Genomic DNA, 26,380 nt, shown 5'->3' on the forward strand with positions numbered 1-26,380 from the left:
ATGATTGAAGTAGCAACAGGAGAGGGAGGGGGAGAGAATGAGAGAAGAAGAGGCAGCTGTGCAGCAAAGACACAGAATAACTCCAGCTTTGTGTCTTTTTCCATTGTAGCTGAAGTACGGGAGAAACTGTGTTCCTTTTCAGCTTAATATGAAACGCGTAATATTTTCTCTGAATACAGGACGATTCCGTTTTTTACGGGACATTTGGCAACTCTACTAACTAACCTTATGAATAAAATAAAGTTCACTATCAGTAACATCATAGCACCCAGCTGTATAGAAACTCCATCATGCTAGCTAGTACACAGTACGAGTTATTGTAACTGACTGTAAAAAGTCAGCACAACGAAAGTAAACTCCACCTAAACTTGGTTCATATCTGACCCAGATAGACTGCAGGTCATAACTTCTTACCTGAAGTTCAGTTCACCTGACACTTGGACCGGCGGCCGCCTCGGGTCTTTCCTCCTCCCCTTTCTCTCATCCACCTGCTGGCCTCTGTGGAAGCTCCGCCATAGCCACCACCAAACAACTGAGTTATTTTTACACATCTGGCAACAGCTGGGCAATCCACCACCTTTCATTGTTTATACAGTTACAAAAAAAAAACCCAAACAAGCAAAAAAAATCACCCTACAGTTGTGCCATTAGTTAAATCTTGGCGTGCCAGCAGTGGCATGCGTGCCCAGGGTTGCTGACCCGTGGTCTACAAGATGTTGTGTCCTATCCAAAAGTTCTTTGCAATTTTACATTGAGAAACATTATCCTTAACATATTTGGCCCGCGTAAAGTACTATGGCCATCACTCTGTAATTGATAATTGTTTAAATAACCCATGTCTTAAGTCATTCCATCATACAGAAAATAAAAAAGCAGCGTGGATCACTTTTACATCACAAAATGTTAGAAATATAAGCCGTTCATAACAACCTGAAAGGTTGGGAGTTTAAAATGCAAGCCAATCGAAGCAGAAGACTATAATTTCACAGAGTATACAGTGTCTATTGTTGTGTAGACATTTATGAATAAGAGCTTAATAAAGACGCTTCATTTCTTAAGAAATATGCAGGTGGAGTGATCTTTATCAAAAGTGAAAGTTACATCTGTGGCTAAACCATTATGCACCACAACTTTAAAAATCTATAGTGCGTGGCTGTGTAAGTAAGGGGTGGCTTGCCCTTCTCGTCCCGCGTGTAACAAACCATCTGTTGGCAGTAGTGGATTTGACACCTCAGCATTGTGAAAGTGGGGAAAGATGCTTCTGGCTGAGCATAAGATTTCTGCTTACAACTTAGAATCTCAGTTCTAAATGAAGTTCAAATTCAAAACGCAGTCATTAATCTTCCAACTGTATCTTTCTGTTCTGACTTTGGAGTCCTTGTTTGTTTACTCAGCCGTACTTTGGGAGTCATACTATTTTGATACTGGGGAGAAAAGGGTAAGGTGTGAGAGACTAAACCGTTACAAACAAAACTTCAAAAATCTAAAGAGTGTGAGACTGCTAGCTGTGTCGTTCAGCAATAAACTTATCTACAATGTGTTAGTAATAGTGATGTGTAGGTCGCGAACAAAATGGCTCTTAGAGCCGGCTCTTTGACGTGAACGACGCGAGCCGGCTCCTTATCGCGAGCCGTGGGTTTGTTTTTTTTCTTTCTCTCACCCTCTCTCTTGCACTTTTTTTCCGCTTCACTCCGCACGCGAGCCTTGTGCTTTGCGCTGGGCAGAGGGGGGAGGGGCGGTAGTTACACTCACAGAAGCACAGGAACAGAGCGGGAGGGAGAGACAGAAAGAGAGCCAGGGACAACAACGTCACATTAGAAAGGTATAGTAATCATCCACAACTATTTTCAGTTGCGGATGATAAAGGATTCAGAAAGTTTATTCATGCAGGCCCATATGACAGAGAAAATCTCACATCAATAATCTCACCCGTTCTGCCTACTTCCATCTATGTAACATTAACAGATTGCTTCCTTCTCTTTCCACCCAGTCTACGTCCATTCTTGTCCATAGTCTTGTTACCTCCCGTATTGACTACTGCAATTCTCTTTTGTATGGTCTCCCCCAAAAATCCCTCCATAAGCTTCAACTGGTTCAGAACTCTGCTGCTCGCATTATCACCAGAACCCCCTCCTACCAGCACATCACCCCTGTTCTTCAGGAACTTCACTGGCTCCCTGTGAAATTCCGGATAATTTTCAAACTTCTTCTGCTCACCTTCAAGGCCATTCATAACCTCGCTCCTCCTCTGACCTGTTAACCACCAGCTGTTCTGCCCGTTCACTTCGTTCTTCTTCTTCTATCCAGCTTGCTGTACCTTCCTTCCGCCTCACCACCATGGGAAGCAGAGCTTTCAGCTGCTCTGCTCCCAGGCTGTGGAACCTTTTGCCCCCAGAAATAAGAAACATTGGTTCTCTCCCACAGTTTAAATCCCAACTCAAAACTCTTCTGTTCAAATCTGCATATTCACTGTGAATCCACTGTTTGTTAATTTTATCTTGTGCTTTTATTTTATTGTTCTTATTCTGCCATTGTTTTACTAAGTGTTTTATCCTATTGTAAAGTGTCCTTGGGTGACTTGAAAGGCGCTCATAAATAAAATTAATTATTATTATTATTATTATTATTATTTTTAGAATGTGCATCTTCTTTTTGTTTTCATATTTTAATTTATATTTAATTGTGTTGTGGTTTGCAGTGTTTTGTGTTGTTTCATTTTATTCATTTGTTTAAAAGGAAAAAGCTGAAAATTTAAATAGTTAAAAGTTGAACTGTGACTAGTTGGTTTTTGTATTATATGATTTATTTATTACGTTTTATGTGGAGTGAATAAATAACAAACTCCAAAACACGTACAAACTCAGAAGCACATAAAAACTCAAAACACAAACAAAAGACAACAGAATGGCTCCAGGATGCTAGGCGCAGTGTTGAGCTTTTGTTACCTAGTGGCTACACAAGCCAGCAAGTACCAACGACTGGATTTGGTGTGTGGTAGTAACAGGTAAATGAAAAATGTTTTTAATTATTTGAATAAATATATGAGTGCTTGTGTATAAATACACAAACCATCCACATATGCTTTCAATTGTGTAATTTAAGTGATCTAGGTAGCTCTGTTTTGTACGGAGCCCCGCAGGGGACATGGGAGAGAAAAAAATATAAGACAGACTTTTGCAAAACTTTTGCGAGATCTCGCAAAAGTTTTGCGAGATCTCGCAAAAGTTGAATTTCAACAATGGCGGCAGCTACTTAGTTGTAATATTACTCCCTCTGGGTCACAAAATACACTTTTAAGATATTTTGAGGCGTGAATGTAGTTGTGTGTAAACGTCAGATATCTGCTCGGTTTACAAGACATCACATATTTGCAAAAGTGCTCCGACGTTTTTGGAGATGTATGAAACTTTTGCGAGATCTCGCATAAGTTTTGCGAGATCATGAGTTTGTTTTGCGAGATCTCGCAAAAGTCCGTCTTAATTTTTTTTTCTCCCATGTCCCCTGCGGGGCTCCATAGTTTTGGAAGTTCAGTTAACGCTAGGAATGTGTTTTGGAGTTTGTACGTGCTTTATTTCTAGGGGCCACCACATATATTTATATATAAACATATATAAAAAAATTTTTACATTAGTAATTCCTTTTTGTGCAACAAAACAACCTGAAGAGCCGGTTTGGAGCCAAAAGAGCCGGCTCTTTTAGTGCGCCGAGCTGAGCCGAAAGAGCCGGTTCTCTAAAAAGAGCCAGAAATCCCATCACTAGTTAGTAAAGAGCAGTGTTGGGACTAACGCGTTATTAAGTAACGCGTTACAGTAACTACGTTATTATTGTGGTAACGAGCACGGTAACTAGTTATTATGCCAAAATCAGGAACGCGTTAGTCGTTACTGGGATTTAGATAGGGTCGTTACTCGTTACTTCGTGTGGTGGCTATCGCGGAGCTTCCACAGATTCTGTAACATTAGCAAGTGGTGGAGGCCAGCAGGTGGATGAGGGAAAGGGGACGCAGAAGGAAAAGAGACCCGAGGCAGCCGCTGGTCCAAGTGTGAACTGAACTTCAGGTAAGAAGTTATGACCTGCAGTCTATCTGGGTCAGATATGAACCAAGTTTAGGTGGAGTTTATTTTCATTATTCTGACTTTTTCCGTACTGCGTACTAGCTAGCATGACGGAGTTTCTATACAGCTGGGTGGGTGCTGTGAAGTTAATGATGTTGAACTTTATTTTGTTCATAAGTTATTAGAGTTGCCAACCGTCCCGTCTGGTATTCAGAGAAAATATTACGCGTTTCTTATTGAGGTGAAAAGGAACAGTTTGTCCCGTACTTCAGCTACAATGAAAAAGACACAAAGCTGGAGTTATTCTGTGTATTTGCTGCACAGCTGCCTCTTCTTCTTTCATTCTCCCTCTCCCGTTTCTACTTCAATCATGAAAACTGATCAATGATCAGCTGATCGGCTCTCTTGTTTGTTTATCGCCCACTTTGCGCCAGAAAGAGGAAACCAGCCGATGTCGCGTTAAACAACAGCAGCATGTTTAAGCTTGATCAGCTGTTGTTAGAATTTATTTAATATTAATTTCTAGTATCGGCTGATGTTTGCTGGAGCCACAGCTGCAAAAAAGCTGCTGCATGATATCAGTTTGGATATGTGGTGAGAGGGAAACATGAAGATGAAACCAGGAGATGTCCTTACTGAATCATCAGAGCTGAACAGGTGATGGAGAAACAGGTTTACCTTTTAGGTGACATAAATGAGTTGAAGGGAAGTTATGAACTGTTTCTGAGAGACAGATAACCCCAGGATCCTTTTTACATAGCTCACAGCTGGTAACTGTGCAGGTGCGGATCTACCAAAGTGTTGCCAGGGGGGCCAAGTAGGGCATTAACAGGGAGAGGTGGGCACAAAGAAATACTTTTCTTTCTTATTCTCATTTAAAATGTCTCGCTTTTAAAAAATAATTATCTGAATCTTACAACAAACGATTGATAGATTGATTGATACATATATACCATCAAAACTCATCACTGTCACAACAGCGTTTGTTTTCATTCAAAGGCTTTATGATTTTTCCTATAATGGTGGGCCAGTCTCTAGTCAAAATGCCCGGGCCGATTTTTTGTCCCAGTCCAGCCCTGTATGCAGCTCATCTGCAATCTGGTGTTGCCTACATCTTCCTATTCAGAAGGCAGAATTTCCGAGTTCTGAGTACAATCAAAGCACCACGACTGCAGTTTTTGTGTTGGATGTAAAAGGCGCACATGACGCTGTGACGTAGGCTAGAATCATGGCAGCAGTCAATGACGGTCCAGGCGTGGGATTTCTCTCGTGGAAATATGCACATTATCTTTTCCTTTCTATTGGTAGGTGGCACAGTGCACTTGTGGCAAGTAAGCAAGCTAGAAGACTGGCAAACGTATGGAAGCAACACATTAACAAGAGAATTCTGAGTAAAACCAAAGTTACTTTCCCTAGTAACTAGTTACTTTGAAAGTAACGAGTAACTTGAAGTAACAGAGTTACTTTTGATAGAAGTAACTAGTAATGTAACTAAGTTACTATTTTAAAGTAACTTACCCAACACTGGTAAAGAGTGACTTGTACTTCTGGCCCATTAAGCAATGGTTTCACAAAGTTCACTGCAAACTATAAAAAAGTAATATGGATTTAAATAGAACATAGTAGTGTTGGATTAAGCATAGGAAACACTAGTATAAGGTGTCTATGGAACAAATCTCCTTCAACATTCACAATGACACATGCTTCATACATGAAGGGGATTTTTTTTTGGCCTAGAAGCAGCTAGTGTTTTGCATATTTTCTACCTTTTCCATCATATGGGTTGGTATTGACACCATGGAAATAAACTCTGACATAATCTATGTTTAATAATTCAATAAGAAGTCATTGCTTGTTTTGGTTTTTTAAATGATTTTTTATATAGTAGTAATATATTGCATATATAATAAAAATGCTTCTACCACTACAAATAATAGTGAGAAAGTTATCCTTCTTCATATTATTATCATTATATATTTTGAATTTTAATTTAATCTGTTGCTTTTCGGTGACAAGTTCACACACAGTAATAGAGAAGTCGCACCAAGAAATGATTCAGTAATGTTGGCAGCGTAAGACGTATTTCCCCCTCAGTACTTCTTTTTTTTTAATGGAATGTCCAGCAATCCAGATTATTTGATACCAGTCTGTCCAATTCACACGTTGTTTTAGGCCATGCATGTTAGTCAACACTGACATTTAGAAAATACACCTTTGGGTTGGTTTGGGGGGGGGGAATCAAACCCCGTATGGAAATGACATGAATTGAGGTTTGACTATGATAATGCTGTAGATTCTTGCAAAAAAATGCACATTTGGTGGTGGGGATGGGGGGATGTGAAAGTTAAACAGTCTCAACTTGATACATAAACAGAATACCTAAAAAGTTCTGATAATCTATCAAAACTACCCTACATAACAAAAAGGTAGTATTACATTTCAAATACCGCTTTAGATTTTACCAGTGATTACCAAGTAACTTCCCACAATGCTGCAACAAGAGCAAATTCAGTTTATTTCGCAATGTAACATCCTTCCAGAGGAATAATGTGTCACGGTTGTGGGTCCGTTGGACCCAGTATTTTGAGTTTATTATATTTTGGTTTAATTCTGCTTCATGGATTGTTTTCTTATTCTCTTGTAGTGATAATGATGATTATTATAAGTTTCTTGTTTCCGTTTATCCGTGCTTAATGTACTTAAAAGATTATAAAATAAACAAACCAAAAACATCCCGGGCAAAAACCTAGAACCTTTACCCTTGTGCTCCCCTCGGGGCAGCCCCAGACCCCGGGGGTCCCAGAGTACCCCACCCTCAGTAGAGACAGGTGAATAAAAATGAAAAAAAAAAAGAACGATCATTTGGGGTCGTCGAGTGCCCCAGAGCGATTCTAATGGGTTTCGTCAGGGGATCGGGAAAGAAAACGTAGCACTTGGGGGCCACGCACAGAAGCTGCTGCGGCAGCGTGGGGGTCATTGATACCCCAGTACATGAAAATGAAGCATAATGACAATAATAATAATAATAATAATAATAATAATACAACACACAGACGCTTCTGAGTTTTATTTTATTTTATTTGAAATTACACTCATGATACAACTGAGGCAATTTGGAAGGCAAAATAAAAGTCAACAACGGGGTTGAATCAGCCTTTCAAGACAAACGAATCTCAGTAGATATGTCAAGAACAGGTTTACATGAAAAAAAAAGGTTTACATGAAAAAATATCAACAAACTGTCCGTGTTTCAGGCGCTCGGTGCTGTACAGCGCCTCCGGTGGCTGTGAATACATGATAAAAATATCACCGTAGGATGCGTACATTGAAAGAATCAGCTTTTCGTGACAAACGAATCTCAGCAATCTCCTTTATAACACTCTGTGACCAGCCGCAGCTGGCCGATTTTCACCACATCCTCTCCCACCAGTTTGTCGTAGGCCTCGGTGATGGCGTCGAAGATTTTCCTCGCCGATTTCAGCTCATGCAACAGCGTCTCCGCCACGGTGCCGACCTTGACGTCGTCCGCTTCCATGTTGCGGGCGATCAGGAGACGTTGAATGGAAGGAATGAAACTAGGCGTGAGGAGTCTTTTCCTGCTGCTGTAATAATGTTCAGCGTAAAAGTTGTCCTCCAAAACTCGCAGACACTCGTGTTGTCTCTGGCTGGGGTGATTGGTCTTGCACCCGTTGCACGCTTCAGTGCGGTACTCGTTGATCACTAGGTCGAGTAGGTGATACACCGCAGTTTTCACGGTAAAGAAGACGCCCAACTGTCAAGATCGGCGTCTTGCTGCTCGCACCAGGCAAAGGGTGGCCAGGCGGCTCGGTCTGGGTTTTTTCTTCTTTCTTTCACATGCCTTGTGGGCAGTGCCACCTGATCACAAGGGCTGGAAAGGTTTTCGGAGCATGGGGAGCAGAAACCCGCACAAAGGGTGGCCAAGAAGAAAGAAGAAAAAACCCGGACCGGGCTGCCTGGCCACCCTTTGTGCGGGTGTCCACTCCCTAGGCTCTGAAAGCCTTGCCAGCCCTTGTGATCGGGTGGCACCGCCCACCAGGCGTGTGAAAGAAAGAAGAAAAGAAGAAAAAACCCGGACCGGGCCGCCTGGCCACCCTTTGTGCGGGTGTCCGCTCCCCAGGCTCCGAAAGCCTTGCCAGCCCTTGTGATCGGGTGGCACCGCCCACCAGGCGTGTGAAAGAAAGAAGAAAAAACCCGGACCAGGCTGCCTGGCCACCCTTTGTGCGGGTGTCCGCTCCCTAGGCTTCGAAAGCCTTGCCAGCCCTTGTGATCGGGGGGCACCGCCCACCAGGCGTGTGAAAGAAAGAAGAAAAGATGAAAAAACCCGGACCGGGCCGCCTGGCCACCCTTTGTGCGGGTGTCCGCTCCCTAGGCTCTGAAAGCCTTGCCAGCCCTTGTGATCGGGTGGCACCGCCCACCAGGCGTGTGAAAGAAAGAAGAAAAGAAGAAAAAACCCGGACCGGGCCGCCTGGCCACCCTTTATGCGGGTGTCCGCTTCCCAGGCTCCGAAAGCCTTGCCAGCCCTTGTGATCGGGTGGCACCGCCCACCAGGCGTGTGAAAGAAAGAAGAAAAAACCCGGACCGGGCCGCCTGGCCACCCTTTGTGCGGGTGTCCGCTTCCCTAAGCTCCGAAAGCCTTGCCAGCCCTTGTGATCGGGTGGCACCGACCCACCAGGCGTGTGAAAGAAAGAAGAAAAAAACCCGGACCGGGCCGCCTGGCCACCATTTATGCGGGTGTCCGCTCCCCAGGCTCCGAAAGCCTTGCCAGCCCTTGTGATCGGGTGGCACCGCCCACCAGGCGTGTGAAAGAAAGAAGAAAAAACCCGGACCGGGCCGCCTGGCCACCCTTTGTGCGGGTGTCCGCTCCCCAGGCTCCGAAAGCCTTGCCAGCCCTTGTGATCGGGTGGCACCGCCCACCAGGCGTGTGAAAGAAAGAAGAAAAGAAAAACCCGGACCGGGCCGCCTGGCCACCCTTTGTGCGGGTGTCCGCTCCCTAGGCTCCGAAAGCCTTGCCAGCCCTTGTGATCGGGTGGCACCGCCCACCAGGCGTGTGAAAGAAAGAACAAAAAACCCGGACCGGGCCGCCTGGCCACCCTTTTTGCGGGTGTCCGCTCCCCAGGCTCCGAAAGCCTTGCCAGCCCTTGTGATCGGGTGGCACCGCCCACCAGGCGTGTGAAAGAAAGAAGAAAAAACCCGGACCGGGCCGCCTGGCCACCCTTTGTGCGGGTGTCCGCTCCCCAGGCTCCGAAAGCCTTGCCAGCCCTTGTGATCGGGTGGCACCGCCCACCAGGCGTGTGAAAGAAAGAAGAAAAAAACCCGGACCGGGCCGCCTGGCCACCCTTTTTGCGGGTGTCCGCTCCCCAGGCTCCGAAAGCCTTGCCAGCCCTTGTGATCGGGTGGCACCGCCCACCAGGCGTGTGAAAGAAAGAAGAAAGAAGAAAAAACCCGGACCGGGCCGCCTGGCCACCCTTTATGCGGGTGTCCGCTCCCAGGCTCCGAAAGCCTTGCCAGCCCTTGTGATCGGGTGGCACCGCCCACCAGGCGTGTGAAAGAAAGAAGAAAAAACCCGGACCGGGCCGCCTGGCCACCCTTTATGCGGGTGTCCGCTCCCCAGGCTCCGAAAGCCTTGCCAGCCCTTGTGATCGGGTGGCACCGCCCACCAGGCGTGTGAAAGAAAGAAGAAAAAACCCGGACCGGGCCGCCTGGCCACCCTTTATGCGGGTGTCCGCTCCCCAGGCTCCGAAAGCCTTGCCAGCCCTTGTGATCGGGTGGCACCGCCCACCAGGCGTGTGAAAGAAAGAAGAAAAAACCCGGACCGGGCCGCCTGGCCACCCTTTGTGCGGGTGTCCGCTCCCCAGGCTCCGAAAGCCTTGCCAGCCCTTGTGATCGGGTGGCACCGCCCACCAGGCGTGTGAAAGAAAGAAGAAGAAAAAACCCGGACCGGGCCGCCTGGCCACCCTTTATGCGGGTGTCCGCTTCCCAGGCTCCGAAAGCCTTGCCAGCCCTTGTGATCGGGTGGCACCGCCCACCAGGCGTGTGAAAGAAAGAAGAAAAAACCCGGACCGGGCCGCCTGGCCACCCTTTGTGCGGGTGTCCGCTCCCCAGGCTCCGAAAGCCTTGCCAGCCCTTGTGATCGGGTGGCACCGCCCACCAGGCGTGTGAAAGAAAGAAGAAAAAACCCGGACCGGGCCGCCTGGCCACCCTTTATGCGGGTGTCCGCTCCCAGGCTCCGAAAGCCTTGCCAGCCCTTGTGATCGGGTGGCACCGCCCACCAGGCGTGTGAAAGAAAGAAGAAAAAACCCGGACCGGGCCGCCTGGCCACCCTTTGTGCGGGTGTCCGCTCCCCAGGCTCCGAAAGCCTTGCCAGCCCTTGTGATCGGGTGGCACCGCCCACCAGGCGTGTGAAAGAAAGAAGAAAAAACCCGGACCGGGCCGCCTGGCCACCCTTTGTGCGGGTGTCCGCTCCCCAGGCTCCGAAAGCCTTGCCAGCCCTTGTGATCGGGTGGCACCGCCCACCAGGCGTGTGAAAGAAAGAAGAAAAAAACCCGGACCGGGCCGCCTGGCCACCCTTTGTGCGGGTGTCCGCTCCCAGGCTCCGAAAGCCTTGCCAGCCCTTGTGATCGGGTGGCACCGCCCACCAGGCGTGTGAAAGAAAGAAGAAAAAACCCGGACCGGGCCGCCTGGCCACCCTTTGTGCGGGTGTCCGCTCCCCAGGCTCCGAAAGCCTTGCCAGCCCTTGTGATCGGGTGGCACCGCCCACCAGGCGTGTGAAAGAAAGAAGAAAAAACCCGGACCGGGCCGCCTGGCCACCCTTTGTGCGGGTGTCCGCTCCCCAGGCTCCGAAAGCCTTGCCAGCCCTTGTGATCGGGTGGCACCGCCCACCAGGCGTGTGAAAGAAAGAAGAAAAAAACCCGGACCGGGCCGCCTGGCCACCCTTTGTGCGGGTGTCCGCTCCCAGGCTCCGAAAGCCTTGCCAGCCCTTGTGATCGGGTGGCACCGCCCACCAGGCGTGTGAAAGAAAGAAGAAAAAACCCGGACCGGGCCGCCTGGCCACCCTTTGTGCGGGTGTCCGCTCCCCAGGCTCCGATAGCCTTGCCAGCCCTTGTGATCGGGTGGCAACCGCCCACCAGGCGTGTTAAAGAAAGAAGAAAAAACCCGGACCGGGCCGCCTGGCCACCCTTTGTGCGGGTGTCCGCTCCCCAGGCTCCGAAAGCCTTGCCAGCCCTTGTGATCGGGTGGCACCGCCCACCAGGCGTGTGAAAGAAAGAAGAAAAAACCCGGACCGGGCCGCCTGGCCACCCTTTTTGCGGGTGTCCGCTCCCCAGGCTCCGAAAGCCTTGCCAGCCCTTGTGATCGGGTGGCACCGCCCACCAGGCGTGTGAAAGAAAGAAGAAAAACCCGGACCGGGCCGCCTGGCCACCCTTTGTGCGGGTGTCCGCTCCCCTAGGCTCCGAAAGCCTTGCCAGCCCTTGTGATCGGGTGGCACCGCCCACCAGGCGTGTGAAAGAAAGAAGAAAAAACCCGGACCGGGCCGCCTGGCCACCCTTTGTGCGGGTGTCCGCTCCCCAGGCTCCGAAAGCCTTGCCAGCCCTTGTGATCGGGTGGCACCGCCCACCAGGCGTGTGAAAGAAAGAAGAAAAAACCCGGACCGGGCCGCCTGGCCACCCTTTGTGCGGGTGTCCGCTCCCCAGGCTCCGAAAGCCTTGCCAGCCCTTGTGATCGGGTGGCACCGCCCACCAGGCGTGCGAAAGAAAGAAGAAAAAACCCGGACCGGGCCGCCTGGCCACCCTTTGTGCGGGTGTCCGCTCCCCAGGCTCCGAAAGCCTTGCCAGCCCTTGTGATCGGGTGGCACCGCCCACCAGGCGTGTGAAAGAAAGAAGAAAAAACCCGGACCGGGCCGCCTGGCCACCCTTTGTGCGGGTGTCCGCTCCCCAGGCTCCGAAAGCCGTTGCCAGCCCTTGTGATCGGGTGGCACCGCCCACCAGGCGTGTGAAAGAAAGAAGAAAAACCCGGACCGGGCCGCCTGGCCACCCTTTGTGCGGGTGTCCGCTCCCCAGGCTCCGAAAGCCTTGCCAGCCCTTGTGATCGGGTGGGCACCGCCCACCAGGCGTGTGAAAGAAAGAAGAAAAAACCCAGACCGGGCCGCCTGGCCACACTTTGTGCGGGTGTCCGCTCCGTAGGCTCTGAAAGCCTTGCCAGCCCTTGTGATCGGGTGGCACCGCCCACCAGGCGTGTGAAAGAAAGAAGAAAGAAGAAAAAACCCGGACCGGGCCGCCTGGCCACCCTTTATGCGGGTGTCCGCTTCCCAGGCTCCGAAAGCCTTGCCAGCCCTTGTGATCGGGTGGCACCGCCCACCAGGCGTGTGAAAGAAAGAAGAAAAAACCCGGACCGGGCCGTCCTGGCCACCCTTTATGCGGGTGTCCGCTTCCCAGGCTCCGATAGCCTTGCCAGCCCTTGTGATCGGGTGGCACCGCCCACCAGGCGTGGAAAAGAAAGAAGAAAAAACCCGGACCGGGCCGCCTGGCCACCCTTTATGCGGGTGTCCGCTTCCCAGGCTCCGAAAGCCTTGCCAGCCCTTGTGATCGGGTGGCACCGCCCACCAGGCGTGTGAAAGAAAAGAAGAAAAAACCCGGACCGGGCCGCCTGGCCACCCTTTGTGCGGGTGTCCGCTCCCCAGGCTCCGAAAGCCTTGCCAGCCCTTGTGATCGGGTGGCACCGCCCACCAGGCGTGTGAAAGAAAGAAGAAAAAAACCCGACCGGGCCGCCTGGCCACCCTTTGTGCGGGTGTCCGCTCCCCAGGCTCCGAAAGCCTTGCCAGCCCTTGTGATCGGGTGGCACCGCCCACCAGGCGTGTGAAAGAAAGAGAAAGAAGAAGAAAAAACCCGACCGGGCCGCCTGGCCACCCTTTGTGCGGGTGTCCGCTCCCCAGGCTCCGAAAGCCTTGCCAGCCCTTGTGATCGGGTGGCACCGCCCACCAGGCGTGTGAAAGAAAGAAGAAAAAACCCCGACCGGGCCGCCTGGCCACCCTTTGTGCGGGTGTCCGCTCCCCAGGCTCCGAAAGCCTTGCCAGCCCTTGTGATCGGGTGGCACCGCCCACCAGGCGTGTGAAAGAAAGAAGAAAAAACCCTGACCGGGCCGCCTGGCCACCCTTTGTGCGGGTGTCCGCTCCCCAGGCTCCGAAAGCCTTGCCAGCCCTTGTGATCGGGTGGCACCGCCCACCAGGCGTGTGAAAAGAAAGAAGAAAAAACCCGGACCGGGCCGCCTGGCCACCCTTTGTGCGGGTGTCCGCTCCCTAGGCTCCTGAAAGCCTTGCCAGCCCTTGTGATCGGGTGGCACCGCCCACCAGGCGTGTGAAAGAAAGAAGAAGAAAAAACCCGGACCTGGGCCGCCTGGCCACCCTTTATGCGGGTGTCCGCTCCCCAGGCTCCGAAAGCCTTGCCAGCCCTTGTGATCGGGTGGCACCGCCCACCAGGCGTGTGAAAGAAAGAGGAAAAAACCCGGACCTGGCCGCCTGGCCACCCTTTGTGCGGGTGTCCGCTTCCCCAGGCTCTGAAAGCCTTGCCAGCCCTTGTGATCGGGTGGCACCGCCCACCAGGCGTGTGAAAGAAAGAAGAAAAAACCCAGGACCGGGCCGCCTGGCCACCCTTTATGCGGGTGTCCGCTCCCCAGGCTCCGAAAGCCTTGCCAGCCCTTGTGATCGGGTGGCACCGCCCACCAGGCGTGTGAAAGAAAGAGGAAAAAACCCGGACCTGGCCGCCTGGCCACCCTTTGTGCGGGTGTCCTTTCCCCAGGCTCTGAAAGCCTTGCCAGCCCTTGTGATCGGGTGGCACCGCCCACCAGGCGTGTGAAAGAAAGAAGAAAAAACCCAGACCGGGCCGCCTGGCCACCCTTTGTGCGGGTGTCTGCTCCCCAGGCTCCGAAAGCCTTGCCAGCCCTCATGACAGGGTGGCACCTCCCCCAGGCGTGGAAAAGAATGGTAAAAACATGGTAAATGGCATTTTACTAGTCCCTAAGGACCCCAAAGTGCTTTACACATTCAGTCATCCACCCATTCACACACTGGTTAGGACAAGCTACATTGTAGCCACAGCCATCCTGGGGCGCACTGACAGAGGCGAGGCTGCCTAACACTGGCGCCACCGGGCCCTCTGACCACCACCAGTAGGCAACGGGTGAAGTGTCTTGCCCAAGGACACAGCAATCTTCCAATTACAAGACGAACGCCCAACTCTTGAGCCAAGATCACCACAAAAGAAAGCAGAAAAAACCTGGACCAGGCCTCCTGGCCACTCTTTATATCGGTGGACCTCCCCCAGGCCTCACTACCTTCCCCTTGCTTCTCAGAGAAACCCTCTACAGAAGAGTTTAGAAAGACAAAACTTGTGAGTTCTGAATTTCCTGGTGAGTCTCCACCTGTTACAGGTGGGTGCAGCCTGCACTGTCTCGAGACAGACCAGACCAGCTGCACCACAGACACTTCAAACCTTATCTCAAGACAAACACTGAAAGAACAACATAAAAAAGAAGTAAACAAACCCTAGAAACATGCCGGGTTACAGGAGAAGGCAGCCATGTAGAGGTTGAGTCTGTGTGAGTCTTTTTTTCTGTTTATGAACAACAGAAAAAAGAAAGAAAACTTACCTTAGAAATCTGTAGGGTTGTTTTCTCTGAGACATGTTGGAATCTGTAAACAGTTACTCCGAAAAGGATCCAGATGTTTCAAAATACTTCTCTGGCAAATGTTTCAATTCTGCAAGCACAATTGCTGCAATTATTGGACTAAAAGTCGTCACTTTTCACCCCTATTTATGGATTTAAGGATCAAAGGATAAAACTGGTGGTAAAATTCTAAATATATGTGATGTCATTATCCCGTAATGACATCACATATATAGGTTGTCACATTTATCAGTAAAGTTCCAATCTCTGCCCCTCCCCCCCCCCCCCCCCCCCCCCCCCAAAAAAAATGTCCTTTTGCAATAACCAGTGTTTTCTACAGTCATTTGTGCTAACAGATGGCAGCATTTAAAAGCTGGGTCTTACTCTGCCCAGGCTGCTCTACCATAGAAGAAGAAGAAGAATGTAGACCTACAGTACCTTGAAAAACGAGAAGCTTCTTCAGTTCTAAGGTCAAATGGTGGGGAGTCCCAGATTTAAACCTAGTGGGAGTATCCCCCCACAGAGGGACAAAAGGACCCCCTGATGATCCTCTAATCACCTGAGCCAAGTCTGGGAAATCTGGGACTCCCCACCATTTGACCTTAGACTGAAGAAGCTTCTCGGATGAGAGATGAAACGTCTTCAAGTAACTTAAAGAAGTCCAGACGCTTTTCTTTGCAAGCTCCTTTGACTACGATGACCTGGATGACTGAGAACCTTCACAGACAAAATGATACATGGTTTTCAGAATATCAAGCAAATAAAATCTGAAAAGTGTCATGTTGATTAGCATTCAGTTCCCTGTACTCTGATACCCCTAAACAAAATCCAGTGATATCAATTGCCTTTAGAAGGCAACCAAATTAAGTTTACCTGTGTGTAATTTAGTCTCATTATAAATACAACTGCTCTGTGACGGCCTCAGTAGTTTGTTAAACAACATTAATGAACAAACAGCTTCATGAAAACCAAGGAACTCACCAGGCAGGTCAGTGATAAAGTTGTAGATAAGTTTAAAGCAGGGATAGGTTATAAAAAAATATCCTGAGCTTTGAACATCTCAAGGAGCACTGTTCAATCCATCATCCAAAAATAGAAAAGGTTTCCTACAACTGCAAACCTACCAAGATATGACCGTCCACCTAAACTGACAGACTGAGCAAGAAGAGCACTGGTCAGAGAAGCGAAGCAAAGCTGGTAGAGACATACTCCAAAAGACTTGCAGGTGTAACTGTAGCAAAAGGTGGCTCTATGAAGAGCAGGGGTTTGAATAGAAATGCATCCCACACTTTTCCAAATTTATTTGCTTAGAATTTTGACAACCATGTATTATTTTCATACCACTTCACAATTATGTGCTACTTTGTGTTAATCTATCATAGAAAAGGTCAATAAAAAAACCACATTTTGTTTGTGGTTGTAAGGTGACAAAATGTGTAAAAGTTCAAGAACTATGAATAATTTTTCAAGGCACCGTAACTTCAAATCACCACACAAGCACACATCAGTTCACATGCATGTACACATATGCAGTTAAAGCATATGTGTACATGCAACTTCAAAAGTTAAAGTAGAAAAAGACTGCAAACCTTAGGAAAAATATGGAATGAGTGATAATGTCAGCACCATTCCATGATTTGGAAATATTTGTTTCACTTTAAATCTGTTTTTTTTTTTTCTTAATTGCAAAAACTGTAAAATTTGAATTATCTTTTGTGTCACTTCAGTGTTCTGTCACTTCAATGACTCCCTCTTGTATCTTTGCTACACATTGGATATAATTTTTCTTACCACGATGATGCATGATCTTTACTCTCAAATAATTTTAATGGCTTCTGAGGAAGTTGCCCCTTTGCTCCAAATTACTGTTTAATAGGCAATTTGTTCTTTACTCTAGTTTGTTCCTTGATTGTAAAATCTGGTATTTTTGCAAATTTGGCTCAGCGGGACCTGAAAGCCAGGAGACAATTTATTGTATTGGCCACAAACAATCTAATAGAGGCCCATTTCCCATAAATATTAATAAAGATTTCTATCAGAGCAAAAATCTCTCTCTCTCTCTCTTAAGTATTTGCTCCTAACCACGTCCTAACCGAGCAGTCATATATAGCCTTTAATTAATCCTGCATTTTTTGTCAAAGATATTTGTCACCATGAAATTAATAGCTTAAAACGGCAACATATGAACAGATTCACTGAGTAATCAGAAAAGTTTAGCATGAATCTGGACATTAGATTTAAGCTTGAAGTTTTAACCTTAACGAATATCACTTGGTAGAAGCTCCTTACCGTTTGAAGAAATCTCTTCTCAATCTGCTGTCTTCTTTTGCGTGCATCTTTTTTTTTTTCCATCGGAGACTGACGTTATTCCATGTTAATTATTTTTTCTCCGTGAAAAATACAGCAACTCATCTTATCCCGGGGTGCCAGGGCGTCGAGCTCCGGATCTCAGCAGAAAAGTGCCAATCAAAGTTGCAGGCTGATCCAGGTATCAGTTTGACATAGGTTCTCCTCTGTGACGTCACGGTTGGAACACTGTTACGCCTCTGCGTAACCATGGTTACAGGGGACGCTTTGGAGCTCTGCTGCTCAGCAGCAAAAGATTTCAGGTTAAACTCTAAAACCAAATAAAATTAAAAAATTAAATAAAAATAATAAAATAAAAAATTATTTATTCTCCTGCTAGGTAAGAATTTGTGTTTTATACGTACATTGTTTCTTTCTATATGTTATCGTTTGGTTATGTCATGATGTGTGGTTAATGATGATTATTAGTGTGCTAATTGTGAATAAGCTAGTAAGCTTGAAAATTAGCAGCCATGTTAAGCGGATTTCGGTGATCAAGTTCGTGTGTCACTGTTTGGAATATAAACCCATATGGCTTGCACTACTTTCAAGATGTAAGCTAAAGGGGTGTGTTTTAAAATATTCTTCTCGACCTCGAGTATTTGGAGTGAAGGACTCACAGACACTTTTTATATTTAGCTCTATACATTTTAAAAACTTTTTTTTTTTTTTTTAATATTTTCTTATTCACAAAGGCTGTATGGAGACATTTTGGTTATTGCCACAGACGCTTTCTCTTACTACGGATGGAGGATGTTGCGGTTTCACAACCCATGGACTGAGAAAGGACTCAATAAGTAATATGTTCACATATTCCAGTGTTAAACACAAGTGAGTCTCAATTGAGTGAAGTGTTGGTAACTGATGCCAATATTTTTCTTCTTTCTCCCTGTTTAAATCCCATTCATATAAGGGACCCTAATTTTATCCTGCTACAAACATATTCAGCCAGTGTTATTTAAGTTTCCTGTAAACTACACATGTAAAGCGGATGTGAGAGAGGCTGTGATGAAGTCCTGGAGTTTTTAACGATGTACGTGCTCCAGTCCAGAAATTTGTATTATATGTTGGACACAGGTGGTAAAGTGCTGTCACACCCTGAATAAATTGTCCTCTGTTCTTTGGTAAGCTGACATATTTGTTACATAATCATATGGTTTATCAGAGGGGAAGTGCGAGTTTTAGAATACTGGAGCCTAAGGTTAGGTGCAATAATATTCAACTGTAATATTAGCTTTTAACTAGGTCTTGTCAGTTAGCTGGTGTTGTGTCAAAAAGTCATATCTGCCATAAACTAATTTTCGGTATTTGTCAAAAACCAGTTGATCATATTTAACCCTCCTGTTATGTTGGTTTCCAGGAACACCAATTATGCTTCTGGGTTAATTTGACCCGGGGCAAATTTACTCATCCAAAAGTGTCAGAAACACTGGCATTGATTATTTTACAATTTTCTTTTAGAATTTAGATTTTTTTTCGTTTTCTGTAGTGATGCAGATGACATGTGACATCTCTTCTGTTCTGGGTCAATCTGACCCGCAACATAACAGGAGGGTTAAACTGCTATAGACAACGTTTTGGTCTATAATATGTAAAACATGTCATATGTGTCCCTCATGAGTGATATTGAGTCATCTTGTGCCACAAACAACATTCCTGTCACAAGGTAGAAGCTGCAATCACTTTTTGGCAGTGATTTTTACTTCGTATTTATTCATTTGACATTAAAATTACTTTTTTAAAGAGTAATCTGGCCAAGAGGACAGCAGAAATTGCAACAAATATAATAATAGTTCTCTAAACATATTTTAAGTGTCCCAAAAGGACTGGGTTGGTTTTAATATAGTTACAATAACACAGAGTTATAAATATACTTGAAAAAATGGGTCGTTATTAAACTTGATATATACCCTTTTGTAAATCATGTTCACTAAAGTCTATTTACCAATTTAAGTAAAGACATTGGAAATCAGTTTTTGTCAGACAATCACTTTTTGGCACAACACCGGAGGTAAAACAGGTGTGATCCTTCATATCTGGAGTGTGAAGGTGCAGACATAAATTCAGATATCTCTGGTTTAAGAGTTTAGAATTTCTCTGGTTCATTAGCTTTATTCAGATAATTCAGTAATCACTCAAGATTAGTTCACTAGTACTCCTGAATTCAAAGAAATAGTCAGGGTATTCGGCGCTGTGCTTTCCCACAGGCGAACTCAGGTGAAATGAAAGAAGTATTGGATGCCCTCCTCCTCTGGCACAATGATATCTCACAAAAGCTCCTTGGAGTAAGGAGATCAGGTTCAGAAGTGGTTCTTTCTAAGAACGTATATCTGTATTTATAAATGACATACTAAGGATGAGTAATGCTTAAATAATGAGGAAATTAAGCAGTGACCAATGACACATTTAACAATGTGTCATTTTTATCCACTATTCTATGTTTGTTTATGAGTACAAGATCCTTTTTGTCTATCAAATAACCTAAAAAAATGACTGACTGCACCTTTAAAAATACTAACTTAAATGAACCAAGATAACCCAGCAGTCCATAGGAAATAATGTGTGCACTATGTCACTAAATTTATTGTCACTGCAAATGTAAAAGTAAACATAAATGAACCACAGAGGAAATGACATGACTTTGAGGACAGATGTGATCAGGTGGAAAGTGCAGAAAGCTGACTGATGTCGATCTGTGGCTGCATTCAATGTTGGCCTGTCCTGTATTAGGCATTCAGGATTTTCTTTTATGGCCATTTAGCTCTTATGGCATGAACTTGCTCAGTGCATTATTATTGGCTTTTCTACAGTCTGATATTTGTTTAATAATTGATTGATACAGTGCATCAAATAAGTTGATAAATAAGATGTTTAAAAACTTCATCATCATATCAAACATGATCGATTTGGAGCAAGTTTATTTGGCACATGCTGACTGCATTCTAATTGTAACCAGAACAGGAGTCGAGAGCAGAGAACAAGAGTGCAGCAGTTTAGTGAAAGGAACAGGAAAGGTGAAGAAGAGGTGAGCATCCAAAAGACGAGCAAGAGGACAGTTTCAAAGGAGACATCACGGCACAATAAAAGCACAAGCTGTAAAAGCAGAGATTCATTCATATTTTTACTATTTTTTTCTTTAGGTTTTACTCCCACTGCTTACAATAAATCAAATATATAGTACAAACAAGAAAAACTCAAATTGCATTGTTGTTCAGTATAGCTCTGTGACTTCAACCTTTAGCTAACGTATAATGTTTGACATTTTATATAAATGTGACTATAAAATATAGTCAATAATATTAAAAAGGTGCTGTTACTGAGTGAAACTTCCAAAGATTTCAGGTCTGGATTTAGCCCCAGTGTTTTAAGATCCTAGCAGCGCTCGTATTTATGGCCACATTTTTAAAAGAGACGAGCTTTCTGGGTGCTGACTCAGAGGGACCACTTTAGTTCATTGAAGCTTTAATGCCAGTTTAAGACAATAAACTGGACACGTTTCGAATCAAATTGATAATAACAGAGCTATGCTGGACAAGCAGCTGTGTTAGTGTGACGCCCTGCATATTTGAAGGATTGCAATAAACGTCTGTTCTTACTGAATCTGTAACATTGCCTTGATCTGCCTACATCATTTTTTAAATAGTTTATGTTGTTAAATGAGTTTTGTGTCACTGTGCACAGAGAAAAACTCACCTGATGTAGTGGTAATGCGTCATTCACCACTAGATGGAGACAACCTGGCACAGGTATTTTCTCTACACACTAAATTTCACACTGAAAAGCATTGGTGGGAATTTTTGTTTACATAGTAAGCAAAAGAAAAAATGTCTTGAGGTCTTTCCAGTGTTTTCAAAATTGTGTTTTTCAGATACACGTCAAAATTTCATACAGACAAACACACACACAAAACAACAAAATATGTCAAATTACATGCACGTCTCATTCATTTTTTGAGAATTTCACCACTTTTCGATTTCATGGAAAATAACTAGTGTTATTCATGACATGATATCATTTAAAATAACTTTGTCAGGCCAGTGAATAGCTGCCACATAAGTATAAATCTAAATCATGCAAGTGTAATATAGAAAAAAACCACAAACAGTTGTGCTGTTTGTTCATAATAAATGGGTAGGGGTGTATAGTCAGTAAAAGCCACCAAGGCTCTGCCGAGCTCCAAACCACCTCTGCCACAGACAGAAGCATCAAAAATGTGCGCTGGAAGCTTCATGGCATGATTTCTACAGCCACACAAATCTATATGTATGTGGCCAAGAACCTTAGTCCATGTAGGGTATCTTAACACAGTTTACTTGTGTCAGTTAGGTCAGCTAGTGGGATGGCAGAGAGGGCAGCCTTTACATTATTTTATTGTAGAGTGACAGGAACTGCCTATGAGCTTCTAATCAGGCAGAAATATTGACAGAAGGAAATATTTAAAAAAATATATATTTATATATTTTTTTAAATTTCAAAGGAAATACATTGATGAAAATCAAAGAAAAGAAAATGTATGTGATGTTCCATTTTCCTGAGAACTGATTGGCTGTGATGACTCCTTCAAGTACTACATGCTACTTTGTCCTGCTAGTTAAGCCTGCTGTCTGTTCTCAGGCCTCCTCCTGTTTCACTGGCATAAATCCATCACCAGAGGGCTCCACTGACCTGCCTGTTGACATCAGAGCAAACCCCTGTGTCATGTGACCTGGCTGGAGTTGCAAAGCTGGACTCAGACCTGGCCCAGGCAAGTTCAAAGACAGTTGTGGTAGAGAGAGCAGGGAGTATAGTAGAGCACTGGAAGGATGAGGTGGAAACAGGAAGCATGTAGATTCAGTGGATTTGGCATCCTCCATCTGTCTCCATGCTCTCTTTACTGGCCTTCTAAAAATCACTTCTAAAAACTTCTGTAGCTGTGCAGCTGCTTTTGTTTAAATGTTTAGGATAGCATTTAGAATTCAACTTTACTGTCATTACACATGTCTAAATACAGGGTAACAAAATACAGTTTGCATCTTATCAGTAAGTGCAATAAGAGCAAATATACAGATGTGCTACATATATACAGATGTATCAGTGTGAGGTAAACAGATCTACAGAGTGCTAGGAATATATCTACAGCAGTGGAAGCGTAGCTTGAAAAGCGCTATATAAATGCAATCCATTATTATTGAGTACAGATAATGCTGATGATGATGATGCTGACAGGATTGATGCAGATGCAGAATTTCAAAGTGATTCAGAAGGAAGTAGTACAGTTTATAGAGTGCATGGTCGCTTATCTGTACCAAGCTCAAAAAAGAAAACCTACACAATAACAGAAGACGAGATCAAGCGCAGAATCCAAGCAGAGAACATGTCAGTTCATGTTTTCAGAGCTTTAATTGGGGTAGGTTTACATTTTGATTTTGATGTCACCTGAAAGAAATCCGGGTTACTCGTATCACTGAAGTGACAATGTGGAATCTGGAAATTGTGCATTTGCTGCAACATATACACAGTTACACCATGTAAACAAAAGCATTTAACTTTGTGTGTGTGTGTGTCTCTTTTGGTGTTTGCACTTTTTCTTTTTTAGGGCCGTAAAGCTAAACTGCCTGCAATGATTCTTGACAGGCCTAAGAAGGCCAAAACTAAACCAACGGTGTTTAGTGTCCTGAGTGAAGAGGAGGCTGGGGAGCTAGCCCTCGGGTTTGCCGGAAGATTGGCTTGTGATGTCACAAGAGACATGGTCTGTAAAGGCATCGACCATTCAAGTGCTGATATGACAAAGTAAGTAAGTAGAATAATATGAAAGTTGTATCTTTTTTGGTATTATTTGTCATTTGGGTTATTTGTGTAATATTGTTAATACACTTACTTTCTAATAACAGACTCTTCGCAAAATCCAACACAACCTTAAACAGGAACTGACTGATCCCTCAACCTTCAGTTTGCTGACACACACCTTTGGTCCTGCTGCACTGGATTCTTTCATTTCTTTCCTGTGTGAAAAACTGGATCTCTTAAATAATGAAACCTTTCGTGACTTTTGTTTGCTGTCCATATCATCTGTAAATCAGAATCTTGAAAATTGTTCACTGTTTTAAGTTTGTATTAAGTTAACTATTTGGCAAAAATGTTTGGTTCCTAATCCACACAGCATAATAACTGTTCTAACACATATCTTAAAAATGCTACAAAGGAAGAAAATGATCACATATGTTTTAATACGAATGTATTTGTGTCACACTCCTCGGTTTGTAGTCAATTTCCTGTTTTATTTTGTGAGTTTTGGTATGTTTACACTGTTGTCATTTTTATTTCCCTTGTGTTCGTCTTCCCTTATTAGTTTTACTTTATTTAATCAGTCTGATGTAATAACTGATAATTAGTTACTTTCCAGTGTGTATATATGCTCCTCGTTTGGGTTATTGTTTGTTTGAGTTCTGCCTGTCTTTTCTATTAAAGATTTAGACTTTTGGACTATTAGTGGGCCTCGTAGGTTTTTGATCTGTGCACTTGGTAATTGACTGGGTTTAATTTAGTGGCCTGGAAAACAGGCCCCAGGGATCTGGTCATTTTAAAGGCTGGGGTAAAGTGTAAGAGCTATTTATACCCATGTAAACTTTTATACACTGGTTTTTACCTGTATTGTTTCAGAAAGGTTTAAAAGGGTAATGTCCACAGTTTATAATTTTTGAATTCAACATATTTTATTAAAGTAATTTAGCTTGAGCACAGACAAAACTGAATCACATAATCATAAAATCAAATCACTTGCACTATACAGAAGTCTAATCTACTCTGAGCTAATGCCGGTTTCCAATACTAATGATGGTGAAGGAGAGAGATGAGGGTGTGCACGGCCTGGCCACTGGGGCACTTATCCCCGTTCTGTGTGATACAATCCAACAGGAAAGCTGTCAAACCATTGGACATTGGTCAAGTTAACATTCCTGAATACATACACACAGAGAAACTCTGAGCCCCAATGTCAGCATTAGCACAAACATGCCACTTTATACCGAATCTCAGTGCGAGGTCAGGTATTAGTCTCATTCCATTACTATTTTCTTACTCATCATTACTGTTAAACTTATACTTAGTCATACTCTAAATTACAATTAAGGATGATTAACTATTAACAAAATCACATACCAATAACTCTGTTATTACACTTTGTATTTAATCATAAAAAGGCTGGATGTTGAAACCTTTTACTTTTATTTTGTATGAGCCAGGGGACCTCAACCGCTGATGTCCAAAAACGGACAGGTACCGTTTTATAGAGCAAAAAACTTAAGAGCGGATATTTTACAAATAATACCAACAACTACAAAAGCAGACTTTTAATAGTAATAAGTAATCCTCTATTTATAATACATAGCAATATAAAAATAGTAACATATGAAAATGTTACAATTGGCACAGATGAATTTGTATCAAAAACAGCAACCAACCCAAAGTAATGAATAACACACATAAATAACACCTGCTTGAGAGAGACCAAACAACTTCTTTTCATCTGTTCCTTGGCAGAAAGTTAAGACAGCTTTTCAGCTTTAGGTTCCAATAAACAGAGGTAACGGATGCAGTCCCTTTGAAATGTCTACACAAAAGTCTACTTGTGCATATATTTAGCTTTAACTCTTCTCTTTTCTGTTTTGTATTCCAAAAGGTTTTCATTTTCTCCAGTGGTTGTCTCCCTTTCAGTAGTTATCGATTGTTCATTAATTTTCAGACTGTTGGAATGTCGATGCTGGCCGAACGTTTCCTGCTAGAATGCAATGGCCTAAAAATGGCCCGTCATCCACTCATCTTCCAGACTACACAAGACAATAGACACCCAGGCTGAGATCTTCCTCCACCTCTCCTGTATTTCCCCCTCCTGCAGAGTGAGTTCCTGAAGAGGAGACCTCCTGCAAGATGTAACAACCTCCCCCACCAGTTGATTGTTGATTGTAAATTAGCATGAGTGTGATATGAAAACCAAGCATCATGGACATAAACTTTAATGAGCTGGATTAACTGAAAAGTGAAATTTCCGATTGAATCAAGGAATATGGAGCACATCTGTACACTGACCACATAACCTCTTATTGAAGACTGCCTTTCACACAGAGGGAGAAGAGATGCACAGGAGTGAAATGAAACAAATACTTCTAGGAAATATACTTAAATAATTCAGGAACATTGACAGACAGTAACAACCACTGTTGTGACTGAAGATGAGGACCCGACTCTGACTGTAGACTGAAGCCTTGAACCAAACACTCACAGGATGTACGGACTCAGGATTGTAGATGGTTCAGTGCAGAAATGGCAACTTATATCCCGAGCTCAAAGCTTCTGAACATACAAAACAAATGACTGTGATGCTATGACTTCAGGAGGACATAACAGTAATTACTTGGCATTAAGCTCCATACAGTGAGGCTGACTGACTGGGGCTGCAGGAGCACGAGAGAAAGGATGACAATGGATTGTAAAAGGAAAAACGTTCTTATAAACTTTATAACAATCATAATCTCTTCTGTATTTCAGGTTGAAACATAACCTTCCTGTTGTGTCTCATGTCCCACCTGTCAAAAGAGAAAAAGGTACAGTACAATCATCTCTGTCTCATGTAAAAGGAAAGCTGAAATAATTATTTTCCATCCTTAAAGAAACTGCATGTGTCGCCACATGTTGCAGGTGAGGATGACTCCCCAGCAGGTGTTTCACAGATTGTATCTGCAAATAAAGGTGAGCGTTTCCCCTTAAAGAAGCCGGCTGGTGCCACATTGAGGAAAGCAAGGCTTGAGGACACCGTTTACAAAGATAATTTTCTTGTGGTGAACGGTTGGGGGAAATTCTACCTTCCGAAGGTTGTAACCATGCAGGTTATTGGTGTGGTCGAGGGCATCTCATTCCCGTGTGAGCAGCTCGTTCTGATGACCTGTGAGGACCAACAGGTATATGCCTATGATGAAGAGGAGCTGCATCTGGTGGCTTCAAGCATGAAGCAGTTACGTGACGAGGGAATGGAGTATCCAGGCTCCACGGTTTATTACAGGGGAGAGGCCTTTAAAGACATGGTGAGAAGTTAAATTTGTTTACTGGACTTGTTCGTTAATAAAGATGATCATCTGTAAACACTGTCACTAAATTATGTTATTGTCTGTTGTGTGTAGCCCAGGGAGAATCGGGCAGACACAAGCATGAGCGATTTGGGCAAGAGGTTGGACGAAGAGTATAAGAAGCTGGTGGCAGAAAGGAAATCCAGCATCCTGGAAAATCTGAAACACAGCAGAAAGCAGAAGTTTGAAAGTTTTTAAAAGTCG

The 26,380-nt window shown here is 44.8% G+C and overlaps 2 protein-coding genes across 9 annotated transcripts in view; one reads left to right on the forward strand and one right to left on the reverse strand.

The window, feature by feature from the left end:
- LOC146493773 (uncharacterized) overlaps positions 1-26,380 on the reverse strand; it is a 561,837-nt gene that overhangs the window by 223,295 nt on the left and 312,162 nt on the right. The window lies entirely within an intron of this gene.
- LOC146493788 (uncharacterized) lies at positions 17,399-26,376 on the forward strand. 8 transcript variants are annotated; one of them, XM_085148926.1, is made up of 7 exons: positions 17,729-17,909; positions 20,035-20,173; positions 20,760-20,824; positions 21,693-21,822; positions 22,654-22,847; positions 25,602-25,657; positions 25,752-26,376. In XM_085148926.1, the coding sequence occupies exons 5-7, from the start codon at positions 22,678-22,680 to the stop codon at positions 26,144-26,146; spliced, it is 621 nt and encodes a 206-aa protein (XP_085005052.1). In that variant the 5' UTR covers positions 17,729-17,909; positions 20,035-20,173; positions 20,760-20,824; positions 21,693-21,822; positions 22,654-22,677; the 3' UTR covers positions 26,147-26,376. The 8 variants fall into 8 exon arrangements, 6 of the variants coding, with proteins under 6 accessions (XP_085005054.1, XP_085005052.1, XP_085005051.1 ...); XM_085148925.1 differs by lacking the exon at positions 20,760-20,824; XM_085148928.1 differs by lacking the exons at positions 17,729-17,909; positions 20,035-20,173; positions 20,760-20,824 and adding an exon at positions 17,399-17,418.

Source organism: Neolamprologus multifasciatus, chromosome 22 (genome assembly GCF_963576455.1).
Source record: "Neolamprologus multifasciatus chromosome 22, fNeoMul1.2, whole genome shotgun sequence".
Lineage (NCBI taxonomy): Eukaryota > Metazoa > Chordata > Actinopteri > Cichliformes > Cichlidae > Neolamprologus > Neolamprologus multifasciatus.